Below are 18,224 nucleotides of genomic sequence, written 5' to 3'. Positions count from 1 at the left end.
TACCTTTTCATTTGGAAAATGGAAATTAGCTGATGTTCAGGGTTACTCTGTATTTGGTCTAAAGAGGGTGCTGAATTTCACCCTTCATACATTTCTCTTCTCCTTAAGAATGATTTCAAAACACTTTGACAGCATCGGTCTTAGGCAAATATCCCATGGTGAAAAAAATTGAGACGAACAAATTGAGACAGGGTTTGTTTACTCAACACTGAGGATGAAAAAACACTCAAGCCTTCTGACTCCTGGACCCTAAGGGTCATCTGGAGACTTGCCAAGATGGTTTACCTGCAGTTCGGGTGGAATCCCTGGGTAGCCCTTCTCTCCTTTGGGGCCATGCTGCCCACGCTCCCCTCGTGGTCCCAGGTCACCTTTGTCTCCTTTCTCACCTTTGGCCCCTTCATGGCCAGTGGCTCCATTATTGCCATTGTTCCCATGGTTTCCTTAAACAACCAGACATCATCACATGAGAAAGCCTAGTCACTCATACTCACTGTCTATTTCTATAGAAACATAGATCCTTTCTTCAAAAATACGATTCAAAGGCATAAGGGGACCATTTGAAACAAGCCTAAACACAGCCATGAGGTCATCATGGAATAGGATCTCTCTTAAATGGAGCAATGAAAACAGACTTAGATACTCTTAAGTCTCCAGATTCTAAAGCCTATTTTTCCTATAAAGCAAGACTTGGAAGAATAGTTGCATAGAAGACTGATTATCAAAGGATCCTTTATAATAGCAAAGATTAGAAGCTACCTAAATGTCCATCAGTACTGAAAGGGTAAAATTTTTAAATGGCAGGGAATTCCCTGGAGGTCTACTGGTTAAAACTCTGTATTTTCACTGCAGGGGGCATGAGTTCTATCCCTGATCAGGGAACTATAATCCTGCAAGCTGCATGGCACAGTCAAAATAATAATAATAATAATAATAATAAAGGATTTGTAGACAGAATTGTTTTAAAATGGTATATACATATCCCAGTAAATAATGTTATATAGTCACAAAAAAAATAATGATGAAGAAAAATATTTAATAACATATGTTTTAGATAAAAGAGGCTAAGAATCAATAGGGTTCACATGATACTACGTGTATGTATGTATATTACATATATATGTATATATGTATATGTGTGTATATATATATATGCTTTATCCAAAGAGGAAAAAGATTATAACAAATTACATAAAAATATTTTACAGTGGTTCATTTTGCCTGGGAAATCCCATGGACAGAGGAGCCTGGCGGGCTACAGTCCATGGGGTCACAAAGAGTTGTACACGACTTAGTGACAAAACAATAGCAATCTTTTTTCTAAGAGGATGGAACACAAGTGATTTTTATATGATCCTATATAATTTACTGCATTTTAAAAAATTTCTACAAGAACATGTATGACTTTTATAACTGAAGGAAAAGCAAAATCATTGATAAAAATTATAACAATAATCTTGAAAGCAAGATTTGGATAATGATTTCAGCTCTTTACTCAGAGAGAATTTCTACACCTCTCCCTTTATTTTTGCACTTGTTGAATTCCAGGCCCTTCTTCCATTTATTTTGTGTGCCACCTTTGGTCAGGTTTCATAACAAGCTTGCAATTCTTCCATACTGATAAACTTTGACTGTATTTGCAGGTTATGACAAAACTTTTCCTGATGGGAAACATGGAGTCAAAGCCAGTCCATCCTGTGGCCTCAGAAGAGTGTAGACCTAAGAAGATTTTAGGAGAGTCTGAATGTTCCCTAGCCCTAATCACTGCACCTGCTGCCTGCTGCCTGTGATGGTCACTGACATAGGTTCCAAGCTACTAATCATAAAGTCTAACAGAGCACTTGCTCGTTCTATATTTGGTTTTGTTTGAGAAGCCTCTCAAAGGTATTAAGAAAAACTAAGTCTCATTGTTTTTTAACTACTAACATTAGTGGGAGTAAGAGAAGAGTAAGAGGACTTTTGCCAAACCTTGAGAAAAAGTTTTACTCCCAGGAATTGACCTGGAGACAATAGAGTCAGATAGGCCCTCAGATTTGGAGGTCATGGACAGAGGGGACCTGGCTGCCATCTCCTTGCCTGACCCAGGAGGTTAGCAAGTTCCCCAAATGATCCATGCCTGGGGTACCACTCATGTAGAGTAGAGATGGCTGAGGGGTGGCTCTAGAGGGACCCAGTGGAGCTCGACAGCACACCCCATGCCACCATATGGTGCTGGAGCCCAAAAATGTTCCCATGAGTCCAAAAGAAGCACAAAGGTCAACTGAGAGACAGCTGAGCATGGCGCACCTGGAGGTTGGGGAAGACAAACTCAGCTAGACCTAGAATCAAACAGAAGGATGTATCATTCAGTGAAAGGGACTGTGAAGACGACTATAACCCAGATCAGCAATCTCTCCTCCCCACTCTCACTTCCCAAATCCCCAGAAGGCTAGATCTAGAGTGCCCTATGGAGCACACATTGGCAGAAACACTGAAACAAAAGTATGAACCTGTTAAGCTCCAGTGATTCCACACTCCACGCTGATGAAGGGCCTCCCAGCCTGTAGGCTGGGGTCCCAGTATGCCTAATGCCTGTGGGATTCTGCGAGTGGTATGGATAATAAATACTATATCTTATAGACTTCTACCTCATGAATTCAATAAGCTCAGTTGCCTACCCAACTCTCTTTTGGATTTTCCATGCGCGAGCTCTGGATCATACACAAGCGATCCCAGATCACTGAGATTCACACCTGACTCCTGATTTGGTATGGCCTGCAAGTAGACTGGAAATAACGCATCTCTGTCATCCTTACCTGGAATGCCAGGGGGACCGGGAGGTCCAGGGGGGCCTTGGTAGCCTCGGAAGCTGTAGTCTCCATGGCAACACTTGCTGCAGTCTGGGGGCAGTCCTCCAGTTTGTGGAGACTTTAAAAAAAAAGACACAAAGAGAAACTTCAAAGAAAGGTACATGTGAGTAATTAGAACTTTTGAATTTCCTCTGGCTTTGGTCCCTAGGTAAGTTTAATTCCAAACAACCCACAACAACATCAGAAAAGAAGGTATGGGGTGGGTACATCAATGGCAAAGGAGTCAGAGAATAACTCAGGCGAGTTGATGATCAGAAGGCAAAGGAAACAATAGAGTGGGTAGAAGAACAGGCTACTTGGAAAGTGGGAGTGGGAGTGGAGGATCGGGGCAGTGTTTCTAGAAAGTATGTTCCGGAAGCTATGGGAAGAGAAATCTCCTTCAGAAGTAGACTTGGAAACATTCCTTTTCTTTTCCAACTGTCTATAGTCTCAGACATAGCTAGACTGAGTAGATGACCCACAAATGATAAAATTACCAGCATCAAATACAGTAATTAAGACTATGTATATTCATGATACTACTGCATTAAAAGTTCTTAGAAATTCTAAATTGCAACTCTAGTTTTTCCAACAGTCAAGGCACACATAAATTGCCTTAGAAAATTAAGATTCATGAATCCAAAAAGTTCTTATTAGTTATTTACAACTTGAAACAATTTCACTTTTTTAAACTTCTGCCTTTAACATGCGGGTGTGTTTCATATTCCACTTGAAAATTTAAGTGATTATTGCATTGTTTGAATCAAGATTGAATGTCCATTGAGTCAGTGATGCCATTCAACCATCTCATCCTCTGTCATCCCCTTCGCTTCCTGCCTTCAATCTTTCCCAGCATCAGGGTCTTTTCCATGAGTCAGTTATTCGAATCAGGTGGCCAAAGTATTGGAGCTTCAGCATCAGTCCTTCCAATGAATATTCAGGGTTGATTTTCTTTAGGGTTGACTGGTTGGATCTCCTTGCAGTCCAAGGGACTCTCAAGGGTCTTCTCCAACACCATAGTGCAAAAGAATCAATTTTTTGGTGCTCAGCTTTCTTTATGGTCCAACTCTCACATCCATACATGACTACTGGAAAAACCACAGCTTTGACTAGATGGACCTTTGTTGGCAAAGTAATATCTCTGCTCTTTAATTTGCTGTCTAGGTTTGTCATAGCTTTTCTTCCAAGGAGCAAACATTTTGAAATTTCATGGCTGCAGTCACCATCTGCAGTTATTTTGGAGCCCAAAATGATAAAGTCTGTCACTGTTTCCATTGTTTCCCCATTTCTATTTGCCTTGAAGTGATGGGACCAGATGCCATGATTTTAGTTTTCTGAATGTTGAGGTTTTTTTTTTTTTTTTTTTCATTTATTTTTATTAGTTGGAGGCTAATTACTTTACAATACTGTAGTGGTTTTTGTCATACATTGACATGAATCAGCCATGGATTTACATGTATTCCCCATCCTGAGTTTTAAGCCAGCTTTTTCACTCCCCTCTTTCACTTTCATCAAGAGGCTCTTTGGTTCTTCTTCACTTTCTGCCATAAGGGTGGTGTCATCTGCATATCTGAGGTTATTGATATTTCTCCCAGCAATCTTGATTCCAGCTTGTGCTTCATCCAGCCTGGTATTTCACATGATGTACTCTGCATATAAGTTAAATAATCAGGGTGACAATATACAGCCTTGACATACTCCTCTCCTGATTTGGAACCAGTCTGTTGTTCCATGTCCAGTTCTAACTGTTGCTCATGACCTGCATACAGATTTCTCAGGAGGCAGGTAAGGTGGTCTGATATACCCATCTCTTGAAGAATTTTCCACAGTTTCCTGTGATCAGCATAGTCAAAGGCTTTGGTGTAGGCAATGAAGCAGAAGTGTATGTTTTTCTGGAACTCTCTTGCTTTTTCTATGATCCAACAGATGCTGGCAACTTGATCTCTGGTTCCTCTGCCTTTTCTAAATCCAGCTTGAACATCTAAAAGTTCTTGGTTCACGTACTGTTGAAGCCTTGCTTAATGAATATTAAATGTATTCAAATATGACTCTGAGTTCAACACTTACTTATTCAATGATAATTTGGGCTTACTGTCAAGGAGATAGAGATTTGACAGAAGTTGAACAGCAGAAGAGTTATAGTCACTCATAAAATTTCGAGTCTCTTCTAAATGGGCAACTTATAATTATAGGTAGCATACAAAAGACTTGTGAAAACGTTCCTTGACACCAATTAAAAATCAAAGGTTTTTTGAAAATAGCAAATAAGGGATTCATTTTTTAAAAGGAAGGGAAGGGGTGAGAGAGGAAGGAAGGGAGAGAGAAAAAGGGAGAAAAGGAGGGAGGAAGAAGTCATTTAAAATTCAAGTTCTCTCTGTCATTAGAAATCCAAGCAGAACAATGAATCAGTGCTTCACATTGTTGCACCTCTAGACTTTTACAGCACAGCAAATTCTACTCAATACTCTGTAATGGCCTATATGGGAGAAGAATCTAAAAAAGAGTGGATAGAACATCCTTTGTGGTCCAGTGGTTAAGAATCTGCCTGCCAATGCAGGAGACTGGTTTGATCCCCGGTCAGGGAAGATTCCTTGTGCTGTGGGGCCACTAAGTTGTGTGCCACAACTACTGAGCCCATGCGCCCTAGAGCTGATGCTCTGCAACAAGAGAAACCACCACAACGAGAAGCCCAAACACCACAACTAGGGAGTAGTCCCCGCTCACAGCAGCTAGATAAAGCCCGTGCACAGCAGTGAAGACCCAGTGGAGCCAAAAATAAAATAAATAAACAAATGCATTTTTAAGAAAGAGTGTATGTGTGCTAAGTTGCTTCAGTCATGGCCTACTCTTTGCAACCCTACGAGCCCTCCAGGCTCCTCTGTCCATTGGATTCTCCAGGCAAGAATACTGGAGTGGGTTGCCATTTCATCCTCCAGGGCACCTTCCCAACCCAGGGACTGAACCAGAGTCTCAAATGTCTCTTGTATTAGTAGGCAGGTTCTTTACCATTATCACCGCCTGGAAAGCCCCATATATACGTATATGTATAACTGATTTACTTTGTCGTATACCTGAAACTAACACAACATTGCAAGTCAACTATACTCTGATAACAATTATTTTTAATTAAATTTGCATAAACAAAACAAAAACCAAGCTAGAATAGTTTCCCTGACTCTTAGTTTTCTTTTTTTATTTAAACAGGTTCCCACCTAGCTAAAATATTAAGAAACAAATGCCTCATCTGTAGTCCTGCAACAGCTCAGAGCCCAAACTCAAGGTTTCAGGAGCTAGGATTTGGACCAATCTCCTGGTCTAGTCTTCAGTCCCTCAGACCCAACCCTGGACAGGTACGGGAGTCTATGAAAACCTTTTACAAAACTGGTGGAGGAAAAGAAAATTAGCGAAAGCAATTGGTTGGAGACAAGGGATTTCAGACACTTGGTAAGTCAGACACCACAGCACTGCCCCACCTTCTAATCCAAAGATGAAATCTGAGGAGTAAGTATTCTGTAATTTCCTGGTACGATTTTGCTAATATGAAATACAGATTTTTAAGCTCCAAGAAATTCTAAGCTCTGCCAATAATGAATTTAAGGGAAAGAGACGGGTGGGGATGAGGGAAAATCCTGAAGTGGAACCATTTATTTAAAAATAGAATTGAAAAACTGAGACAACTAAGAATGTCAGAAAGAGAACTGGACTGGAACCAGAACTCCCATTACAGGTCTGTGTGACTTTTATGAAGTCATTTTCTCCCAGACATTTTTCTTCTCCACTAAATTAGAGGACAGGGTAAAAATGGTCATGAAATTTCCTTCCAGCTCTATAACGCAAACAATGATACTGAAGTCTTTCCCAAAGCCTCAGATGGTGACTTAGAAAGCTTTTGTTTTGAAGTCTAGTGTCTGGGCACAGGAAATTAGCTCCAAGAGATGAGGTGCACGCCCAAGCACTTCGAGAGCCCAGTTGATGTTTAGTCGCTAAGCTGTGTCTGACTCTCTTACGACTCCATGGACTGTAGCCCGCCAGGCTCCTCTGTCTATGGGATTTCCCAGGCAAGAACACTGGAGTGGGTTGCCTTTTCTCAAGGGGCTCTTCCCGACCCATGTATTGAATCCATGTCTCCTGCATCTCCTGCATTGCTAGGCAGATTCTTTACCACTGAGCCATCAGGGAAGTTGAGAACACGAAGCTGCCACCAACAGGGAGAGATTTCTGGTCACTATGTGGGCCCCCTCCTAAGAACCCTCTTGCAACATTTCACAACATGGTCCTCCCTCTGGCCTGGTCTTTCAAAAATCAATCAAATGGAACAATGTCTGTGAGCCTTAGAACAAGTTGGACAGGATGTGTTAGTTGAGAAGTTTTCTCCCAGGTAAGGGAGATTCACAAACTAGGTAGTTCTGTATATCACCTTGCTATCGACTCTTTTCCCAAAATTAGGTCAAATTTGAGCACGAAGTTCATGCAAATGTGTGGTATGGGAGGAAGAAGTTCCCTAAGACAAGTTCCATCTATTCTGTAGATGGAGGCCTAGGGACAGCTACCGAGAATGAAGCTCTACTATTGGGAAATGACTTCAGGAAAGAGGGTCCACAGCTCCTTCTGTGGAAAGGGAAAAGCGAAGAGAAAGAAAGTGAAGGGAAGTGGAGGAGGGAGAGACAGGTGCCCAGGAAGAGCAGGGAAGGTTGATAAAGGCAGAGATGGTGAAGAGCTGCAGAGAAGAAAATGCCAGGAAAAGGGGAGTGCAGGTCTCCCTGGGAGAGTGGTCACCCACCTCTACGCATCTCTGCACAAACCCTATGGCCAGAGTCCTCTTTTAAGAACACAAACCTGGCTTCACTGCCCTGCTATGCACGAACAAAACTTCTGCCTGCAAAATAAGCTCTAAGCTTCTTAGCTGGTCAACAGAATCCATCAAATGGCACTAAAATCATGGGTGTCTTCCTCCCACAGCCCAGGCACGCCACCACCCATTCCTCCAGGCTCTCAAGGCTCTTGCTGTCACACAAATTTATTTTATCTTTTCTATGAACAACCATCCTTTTTGTCTCATCCTTTGAGATCCAACTCAACAGCCACCACCATTCTGACCCTTTCCTCCCAAAAGTCTTTTGTGTGTGAACTTTATCACATGGTATTGAATTATCTGTTAATTTATCCCCACAAGAGCCCTTCAGAACTGTTCAGCAATAGAAGTTTGAGTGTATCTACCCCCATCCTAAAATGTGACTCACAGGAGAAGCACAGGGAAAAGATTGGTGAAGGGAAAAAAAAAAAAAGATTGGTAAAAGAGTGAATGAGGATTAAGAGAAGAGGCAGGGAGTGGGGGGAGTAAGGAAAGAAGGAAGCACACAGAAAAATCCTAAATTCAACGTGGGGCTCCATATCCACGGGCAGAGAATTGTACTAAAACTTCTAGAGTATCAGTGGTTAAATCTCCACAGAAACTCCTGTTGGAGGCTGATTTGGAAATACTGCAGGAATCTAAGGGAGTTTAAAAGCACCCTCCTTCAAAGAAAAAAAAGAAAAAAAAAAAGGAAACCCTGAAGTGGCTTCTTACCCACCTCATCTGATTTTAATATGCTAGATGCCTAGGCCACTAGCAGGTAGCATGGAACAGAAATGTAATTTGAATTTCAGTGGCCTGACGGGTGCCAAAAAATAATAACCCATGACAGCCCACATCTGCCTTCTCCTGCCTCTGGGGGCTCACACAGCCATGGCCAAGAAGGATCCAGCAGAGAGCCCATTTACTGAAGTGGAAAATGCAGATCAAGGCTTGGACAAAAGCACAGATATCTTCACCACTGATAAACACAAATCAGTATTAATCACTCTTCAACAAAAAGGCTGTCAGATGAAAGGACAATCTCTAAAAGTGGCTTTCAAAAAAAAAAAAATCTCTAAAAGTGACTGGGGACTTCCCTGGTGGTCCAGTGGTTAGGGCTTCACTTCCACTGAGGGGACACGGATTCATCCTTGGTTGGGGAACTAAGATCTCACTTGCCACACAGCATGGCCAAAAAATAAATAAATAAATAAACAGGATTGTCTTTAGAGGTTATCTTTTCTCCTGCAGCTCCACCAATTCAACCAGGCCCCACAGAACGGTTTGCACAACTACATCTGTGGTAAGTCCCAGGTTTGTCTCAGATCCACAACTGCTTCTGCTTGTAATCTTGGTGTGATCATTCTACCGGTCTCAACCCACACGTTCAGTTTGTGGTTGGAGAGGTTTAGATTTCAACTGCATGGGCGTTTTCAGGGCCTATCCAATGCACGTGTGTGTGCATGCTCAGTCGCTTCAGTCCTGTCCCACTCTGCCCACCAGACTCCTCTGTCCATGGGATTCTCCTGGCCAGAAAACTGGAGTGGGTTGCCATTCCCTTCTCCAAGGGATCTTCCCAACCCAGGAATCGAACTGGGGTCTCACACATTTCAGGCAGGTTCTTTACCAGCTGAGCTACCAGAAGCAGTCAATTCTTATAGTAAAATTTATCTGTTCAAAAATCATATAATTCAGAGTAACTCTCCTTGCCCCCTCATCTGATTTCATCATGGTGATTCCTGGAAAGCAAATCAAAATCTGCTTCTTCCTTATGTTGCACACCTGAGACTAATATCATGTTATATATACCTCAATTAAATTTTTTAAATCAAAAATAATAGACATTCAAAAACCTGTTTCTTCCTGTTCTTAATGTTTTCAATGAAATTGAGTTTCATCAATTTGCCATTCACTACACTGAAACATTAACTCACTCCCACACCACCCTGAAAGAGTTAAAGATGCCTCCTTAGATGCTGAGCTTATACTCATCATTTTACACAAATCCTCTGATTATCAGGCACTCAGTCATACAATAGCATGAAGTCTGCATTTTAAATACAGATATATGTTTTTGTTTTAACTCTTTGGTCCTTTTTAAAACAAAGTGAAGGTAGAGACTTAGTAACCTAGAGTGCTGTTAAATCAAATAATCAAGCCCGGCATGAAATGTCACAGTACACTCGCAAATCAAATGAAAAACTCAAAGGGCAGCTTCTCTCTGCCAGGAAGAACGAAGAAAATCCAATTTATGATCTGTAAATGATTATCCCCAACAACCCGTCTATCGGCAAAGGTCAGCTCTCCTCCTCTTTTCCACACCAACAGAGCAAGAAAGAAACAAAATCACAGCAGAGTGGGGCTGACGCTCCCCTCCCATTTCTGATGGGGTGTCTGTGGCTTCTCTTTATCTCTGTACATCAGTGCTACCTCTGCTGAGCGTCTAACGCACACTGCCAGCGCCCCTAGCATCCCACAGCGACCCAGAGAGACAGACCCGCGAGCAGCTCAGCCAGCTTCTGAGAAGCGCTGCTCCCGGGAATCACAGCTGGAAAACAGAAAAAAAGAGCAAAGACAACACATCTCATGAAGCTTTGACAGTAACCCTTAAAAGAGAATTCCGAGTACCTGGCCCCAGAATGGGGTGATCTGGGCTAGGTCATCTACCTCGGGGGGCGGTAGCTCATCCGGCCTCAGGGATTTTAGGTCTGTAGAAGTGTTATTATCCACAGTCCCAGTTCTAGGATGGCTCCGCTCTCTCACTTTCTCCCTTCTGGAGCCGCTACGGCCAGTCTGCTGATGGCTTTGCACTATTCGCGCCACCACTTTATTAGCTCTTCCGCTCACCTCCATGTATTCATCTTGACACAGGCAAAAAGGGAGGAAAAGCAAAACCAGAAGGTGCCAACAGACGAGCTGCCTTCCCAGCATGGTTCTCAACAGAGCCACAGAGCCTCCCGGGGAAGACGCTGGGGCTCTGGGCGCCGTGGTCTCCTCGGGCAAGCGCCAGCGGCTGGAGATCAGAGCTGCCTCCGGCCGCGCGGTTTTTATAGTTCGGTGTGTAATAAATAAGGCAGCAGGCAAGCCAGAGGGCGAACGGTCCTCCTCCGCGGGCAGAAGAGGCCCCATTCATCACTTTCCCACACCACAGGCAAAGCGACTTGTGTGCACAGCTCCCAGTTGGTGGGGTTCATAAATGTCACACCTTGGCACGTTTTTTTGTGAAAGTGTGAAGGGAACATACACAACCAGCTGGAAACAGGCACCATGTGTCCCGCGGTTTGCTTTTGCGATTAGACATGGAAAGGCTGCGCCCTTGCGGTCTAAGATGCCTTTTGGAAAAAAACTCCTCCCGGGCTTGCCAGGAAATTCGGGCTTAACTGCATCAGTTCCGTCTGAAATGGCAGTGGGAACGTGTTCAGGGCCATCGAGAGAGCTATGCGCTCTCATTATACAGTTCATATTTCCCCCACTTAAAGGAACTCATTTCCCGTTCTGGCTCCGGCAGCACCAGGCAGTTGGGTGACTCCAGAACACTGAACTGGATTCAGGCTCAGAGTCTCTGGGTTTAGCAAAAGCATCTCTCCATCCTAGGTTTCATTTCCTTTTCCCTGGAGTTTCCAAAAGCCAGAGTCAGATCAAAGTGGATGAAGTCGCTTCTGGCCAGATGAAGATTCGACAGCCTGCTTCATATTAAAAGAAAATTGTCTCTGGCTCCTCTTCCTTCTGACACATTCTTGATTAAAATGAAAGAAATGCAAAGATTCCAACCAAACACCCTCCTCCAAGTAGATTAGGCTGGAGAATATTATCATTCCCTTTAGGATGCTTGCCACATTTTAATGAATTCAGCCAAAGAGAAAATGGACTTTCCTAACTCTTTTTTTTTTTTTTTTTCTCTCTTGGCCTGCTGGGTCTTCCTTGCGGTGAGCTGGATTCTCTAGTTGTGGCACCAGCTTAGTTGCCCTGCATCGTGTGGGATCTTAGTTCCCCAACCAGCAATTGAACTCACGTCCTCTTCGTTGTGGATTCTTAACCACTGGACCACCAGGGAAGTCTCGTTAAGCTCTTTGTGATAATAAAGAGAACTCATATAGTTTTGCCGTTAAAAACTGCCTCTATTTCCACATCATTTTATATAATAGTGCTCATTCACTCACATAACACAAAGTCACTGTCCTGCCCCATGAGAAGAGACCCTGGGACTTAAAGGCAGTGAGTGGCCAGTATGAGTGATGCTAACAGGACAAGGGCAGCACTGTCAGAAGCCACAGCGGGGGAAGCCAGGCCTGAGAATGAGGTGATAGAGCCCCTGGAGAGAGGGCAGAGGCTGCTCACAGCTGTCCTCCTCACTCAGCGAAAGGGGCCCGGGAACCAAAAGCCATCTCTTGCTGCAAGACACCTCATTCCTGCCTCTGCCAGAACAGCAGCTTCTAGAGCCCACACTTTGGCATAGAATGGATTCGGTGTGGAGGATGGAGCAAGAGGAGGAGTCAGTAAAACAAAAGCTCTCCGGTTCACAAACACAGGGGTCTTTGGAGTAATGCTTCTTCCAAGCAGGCCGCTCCCCACTCCGTCAGTTCAGGTGCTCAGTTGTGTCCGACTCTTTGCGATCCCACGGACTGAAGCACTCAAGGCTTCCCTGTCCATCACCAACTCCTGGAGCTTGCTCAAACTCATGTCCATCGAGTAGGTGATGCCATTCAACCATCTCATCCTCTGTCATCCCTTTCTCCTCCTGCCTTCAGTCTTTCCCAGCATCAGGGTCTTTTCGAGTGAGTCAGTTCTTCGCATCAGGTGGCCAAAGTATTGGAGTTTTGGCTTCAGCATCAGTCCTTCCAATGAATATTCAGGACTGATTCCTTCAGGATTGACTGGTATGATCTCCTTGCAGTTCAAGGAACTCTCAAGAGTCTTCCCCAACACCACACTTCAAAAGCATCAATTCTTCGGCGCTCAGCTTTCTTTAGAGACCAACTCTCACATCCATACCTGACTACCGTAAAAACCATAGCTTTGACTAGATGGACCTTTGTCAGAAAGGTAATGTCTCTGCTTTTTAATATGCTGTCTAGGTTTGTCATAGCTTTTCTTCCAGGGAGCAAGTATCTTTTAATTTCTTGGCTGCAGTCACCATCTGCAGTGATTTAGGAGTCCAAGAAAATAAAGTCTGTCACTGTTTCCATTGTTTCCCCATCTGTTTGCCATGAAGTGATGGGACCAGATGCTTGGATGTTGAGTTTTAAGCCAACTTTTTCACTCTCCTCTTTCACTTTCATCAAGAGACTCTACCCTATTGAAGTGTAAGAAACTTGGTCATCCCCACTTCATAAGTCTTCCCTGAGATGTCCAGAATGTATCCCCTGGAGGATTTTTTGAGTTCTTTGATGAACACTCTTGAGCAGAGATCCCCAGGGAAGGTAGCACATCAAGCCATTATCTGGCATTAATTCTTAACAGAACATTTTTGAACAGATCTGGAGCAGGAGACTGGGGAAGGACAGCTCTTAGGTCTTGTGGATGAGCAAGTGTATGGCAGATTGCTGTGGGAGAAAAGGCCTAGGGTCTCTCAATGGGGATGCTCCATCATCAGGGAAGCCTGGATAACATTCTACAGGGAGACTACAAGGCAAGACATGTCTCTGAAATCTAGGTCACCTCATTCACAAGTTTTCTAAGAGCCGTTTCTGGCAGCTCCACCAATCTGGCTAAGTAGCTTCAGGTCAACCTCTACTGACTTTCAACTGCGTTGAGATTTTCCATTGGTGTTTTCCACTCTTTCATTTATTCTTGTGGTTCTCAATCCTGTCTGCATAATAAAATAAACCAAGGAGCTTCTAAATATATCATGCCTAGATCTCATCCCAGACCAATTGAGTCAGAATCTCTAGTGGGGCCTGGGCACTAAGAATTTTTTAAAATTCCCTGAGATGATGCTAATGTGTAGTCAGGGTTAGGAATTGCTAATCCATCCTTTCCTTGACTCAATAGAAATGGTGTTGTTGTTGTTTAGTGGCTAAGTTGTGTCCAACTCTTTTGTGACCCATGAACTGTAGCCTGCCAGGCTCCTCTATCCATGGGATTTTCCCAGACAAGAATACTGGAGTGGGTTGCCATTTCCTTCTCCAGGGGATCTTCCTGACCTAGTGATCAAACCCGCATCTCCTGCTTTGGTCAGAAGATTCTTTACTGCTGAGTAGGAATAAATGACAATAATATCTCTCCTTTGTTGATCATTTACCATATGTCAACCGAGTACTTCTTTTCTTTAACTCACTGACTTCTCTCAGTAAACCTATTGTTCCCATTTTATAAATGAGGAAATAGAGGTTCAGAGAAATAAAATGACTCGCCTGGTATTGCACAGTTGGAAGGAGGTCATTTGGCTATGCCTCCATCTGTCCTCCTGCCTTCCTACAGCAAAACAAGAGAAAACCAGTATCAGGCTGACTGCAGAGAGAAGGCCAGCTCCATAGCTTCCAGGACAAGAATTTGGGTCTGAGAAGTATGAGTTGAATTGTAGCACCCCAAGAGACATTGAGATCCTAACTCCCAGTACCTGTGAGTTTGACTTTGTGTGGTAATAATCTTTTTATACAATCAAGTTAAGATGAGGTAATTAGTGTGGATCCAGATATGACTCTGTTCTTAACAAAGGGGGGAAAGCTAGACCAAGGAACAGATATAGACACAGGGAAAACACCATGTAAAGATGAAGGCAGAGATGGGGTGATGCATTTATAAATTAAGGAATGCTCAAGATTGCCAGCAAACCACCAGAAGCTAAAAGAAGGGCATGGAGGATATTTTCCCACACAGTCCTCAGAAGGAACCACCCTACTGACACCTCCATCTCAGACTTCTAGCCTCCAGCACTATGAGACAATAAATTTCTGTTTAAGCCGCCAATTTGTGGAACTTTATTATGGCAGTCTCAGCAAACCAATAAAGAAAGCATGTATAGAATTCTTTTAAAAACCTCCAGACCTTATCATGTTATAGACATGGAGATGGCAGTCTAAAAGATTTAGCCAGTTGTTCAAGTTCATGGACAGAGAATAGCAAACCTATCTCAGAGAAGAGTGCCCAGCCCCTTCGTATGTCTTCCCAGGAAATGCATTTTAAACCTTGGCTTATTATTTAAACCTTATTTGGGTGTTCTGGCAATGTCCCTTGCTCAAAGATGTAAATCAGAGTCAGGTATAATTTATTGTCTGTGGACTGAGGGTTGAGAACATCTACCTTCAGAAAATCATGGAAGGTACAAGAGTCCCAGTTCTGTGCAGTGATCTCTGGCTCTGAAAGCCCACAGTAAATGCCTGGGGACAGCTGGCTGCTATCATGCCCTGGGACTGCCACTGCATGCTTGGTTGGCTCCTGCAGTATAGTCAGGATGTTGGCACAGCTGAAACAGGAGGTAAGGGGTAGAGCACGACCTTGAAAAGAATGACATGGCCATAGGACTGGTTAGAACCATGTCCAAGATGGTGGAAGATTAAATTTTTCAGTAGACCTTGAGCCTCATTATACGTTCATTGTAATGCATTGTTGTTCAGTTGTCAAGCTGTGTCCGACTCTTTGCGACTCTATGGACTGCAGCATACCAGGCCTCTTTGTCCCTCACCATCTTCCAGAGTTTGCCCAAGTTCATGTCCATTGAATCAGTGATACCATCCAACCATCTCATCTTCTGTCACCCTCTTCTCTTTCTGCCCTCAATCTTTCCCTGCATTAAGATCTTTTCCAATGAGCCGGCTCTTTGCATCAGGTGGCCAAAGTAGTCAAGCTTCAGCATTGGTCCTTTCAATGAGTATTCAAGATTGATTTCCTTTAGGATTGACTGGTTTGATCCCCTTGCTGTCCAAGGGACATTGAAGAGTCTTCTCCAGCACCATGTAAAACATTGAAAAAAGTGAAAGTGAAAGTCGCTCAGTCATGTCCTACTCTTTGCAAGAGATGGACCCATGAACTGTAGCTCACCAGGCTCTGTTCATGGAATTCTCCAGGCCAGAGTACTGAAGAGGGTAGCCATTCCCTTCTCCAGGGGATCTTCCCAACCCAGGGATTGAACCCAGATCTCCTGCATTGCAATTGGATTCTTTACAGTATAAGCCACAAGAGAAGCCCATGTAGTATATTAGCATGTGCTAAATGGTACACCCACAGGCACCACAATCGGTCTGAGACCAACTATAAAAGGTCAAAAAGTGAGCAGAGGCCCATCTCCTGCAAGTCCCTGCCTCTTCTCCCCAAATGATTGCAATAATCCTCCCACTCATTAGCCTATGAAACTACCCAGTCCATAAAAACGAACCACGTCATATTTTAGGGCTCTCTTGCCTTCTGCAGTGGCTCATACTCTGTCTGTGGAGTGTGTTTCTCTTTGAATAAATCTACTTCTTACTTATCACTTCATCTCCAAATTCTTTCGAGATGAAGCAAGAACCTCAGATTCACGGGGAACACAGTCATCACCATGAATGTAGAGGGGCAGACACTGCAAATACGTGTGAAAACTCAGCTCCACAGACCAACTCTGCAAGCCAGAGGCAAATATTTGTTTAACTTCACAAAGAAGGCTGTTATGAGATGTGTAGGTATCCTGTGGCTTCCCCAGGGTGCCCCACTGTGGCCTTGGCCAAAAGGAGATCAGCTGTGGTCTGGCAAGGGACAGTTGAGAATTGTGTGGGATTGAACATGTCTTTATATCAGCGCCAACTGAAACGGTAGCTGAGGAAGACATGTGTTTGCATGAGTTCTAGAAAGGATCAGTTGGAGTGTGACCTGCCTCTCTCCTACCCCTTCCCACTAAAAAATTCCCCTTACACTCAGTTCAGTGAATTCTGAGGTTCTAAACTCGAGGCCTGATCCCTTTGATGGGAACCAATTAGAGGTTTGCAGGCATGCCTGCATGCTCAGTCGCTTCAGCTGTGTCTGACTCTGTGACCCTATGGTTTGTAGCCGGCCAGACTTCTCTGTCCATCAGATTCTCCGGGCTAGAATACTGGAGTGGATTGCCATGCCCTCCTCTAGGAGCTATTTTATGCCATTAGAATAAAAACAGGTTCATGCTTGGTACCAACAGAAGGCAAAGTCAGAGAAGGAATTGGTCAACTAGTCAGAATGTCATTGCCTTGGTGGAATTACATAGTTTATGGTCTGACCCTCATTAGGCAAGTGCAAGAGACCCATTGCCAGTGTCCCAGGAGAGGACAGGTCTCTATGACCAAAAGAAGGCTGTCAGAGACTGATGTTTAAAAATACACATTCAAACATTTTCACGTAAAATGAAAAGTATGACTCTCAAATGAAGTATACATGTTGTACTCATTTGCTGGACAGCAAATGTTCTCTGTAGAAATCTACAAAAGAAGTCAAATTCTAATCAGAGAGGTATGTGGTAAGCATGAAGTTGTGTGTGTCTGTGGGTGTGTGAAATGAAATTTGTTTCTTAACATTAATGACTGGTATCATCAAGCATTTTTATCAGTAATTAGAATCCAAGCAGAAAATCAGAAACCACGCCAGATATTTCAAGAGAGGAGAATTTAATATCAGAGATAGGTTCAACACAGAGACAGTAATCACAAGAAGTAACCATCTTTCTTATTACCCCTGGAGACTGCACCCAGACACCTGGACTGGATTAGAGCATTCATAGATGACCTTTTGAGTCTTTCTCTTTCAGGGAATAGCAGACCCTAACAGAATGACCTCCCCTAAGACAGCACAACCCCATTTTCTTCGTTCAGAAACTGAGGTTTCACTTCTACCAATGGAGGCCAAATGAACTTGATCCAGATGCTGAAGAAGCCTGAGGCAGAAGCAGCTGACCTTCAGGAATTCCATTTTCCAGCAGGGGCCAGGCCATACCATCCTCCTGGTCACTTGAGGCAAAGTATAGTCACATAATCAAGGTGAGACAAGTGTGGTTTCCTCAGAGATCTTGCTGGACTTAAAGCAAGATCCAGCAAATGGAATCAATGGATGCATATATACATTATACAGGTGTGTATATATATGTGTGTGTGTATACATGCATTACCTATATCTATGTATTCCTGCTGTGGGCGTCTAAGTTGCTTCAGTCATATCCGCCTCTTTGCAGCCCTATGGACTGCAGCCTACCAGACTTCTCTGTCCATGGGATTCTCCAGGCAAGAATACTGGAGTGAGCCACCATGGCCTCCTCCAGGGGATCTTCCCAACCTAGGAATCAAACCTGTGTCTCCTGCAGCTCCTGCATTACAGATGGATTCTTTACCACTGGGGAAGCCCATATCTATGTATATCTATGTATCCATGTATATATACATAGATATACATGAGAGATTTGGATGCATATACACATAAAGAGTGGAGTAGGAAATGGCAAGCCACTCAGTATTCTTGCCTGGAAAGTTCCATGGGCAGCGGAACCTGGTGGGCTATGGTCCATGGGGTCACAAAGAGTCAGACATGACTGAGCACACACACGCACACACATACATAAAGAGAGGGCTTCCCAGATGGCGCTAGTGGTAAAGAATTGCCTGCCAATGCAGGAGATGTAAGAGACTCAGGTT

The 18,224-nt window shown here is 43.6% G+C and overlaps 1 protein-coding gene across 3 annotated transcripts in view; it reads right to left on the bottom strand.

The window, feature by feature from the left end:
* The window catches only part of C1QTNF3 (C1q and TNF related 3), a 29,241-nt gene extending 18,309 nt beyond the window's left edge, over nucleotides 1-10,932 (bottom strand). Inside the window, exons 1-3 of one of the 3 annotated variants that reach the window (XM_043488670.1) lie at nucleotides 10,327-10,932; nucleotides 2,793-2,904; nucleotides 286-440 (exon numbers count right to left, since the gene is read on the bottom strand). In XM_043488670.1, coding sequence (XP_043344605.1) covers nucleotides 286-440; nucleotides 2,793-2,904; nucleotides 10,327-10,788 — 729 coding nt within the window. In that variant the 5' untranslated portion in view covers nucleotides 10,789-10,932. Of the gene's footprint in view, nucleotides 1-285; nucleotides 441-2,792; nucleotides 2,905-10,287 lie in introns of all 3 variants that reach the window. The other 2 variants (XM_043488669.1, XM_043488671.1) reach the window with 2 other exon arrangements.
* Between the last annotated feature and the right edge of the window lie 7,292 nt (nucleotides 10,933-18,224).

This window comes from Cervus canadensis, chromosome 16 (assembly GCF_019320065.1).
Source record: "Cervus canadensis isolate Bull #8, Minnesota chromosome 16, ASM1932006v1, whole genome shotgun sequence".
Classification (NCBI taxonomy): Eukaryota; Metazoa; Chordata; class Mammalia; order Artiodactyla; family Cervidae; genus Cervus; species Cervus canadensis.
Note: the sequence above shows the minus strand (reverse complement) of the source record. Positions and strands in the feature narration are given on the sequence as shown.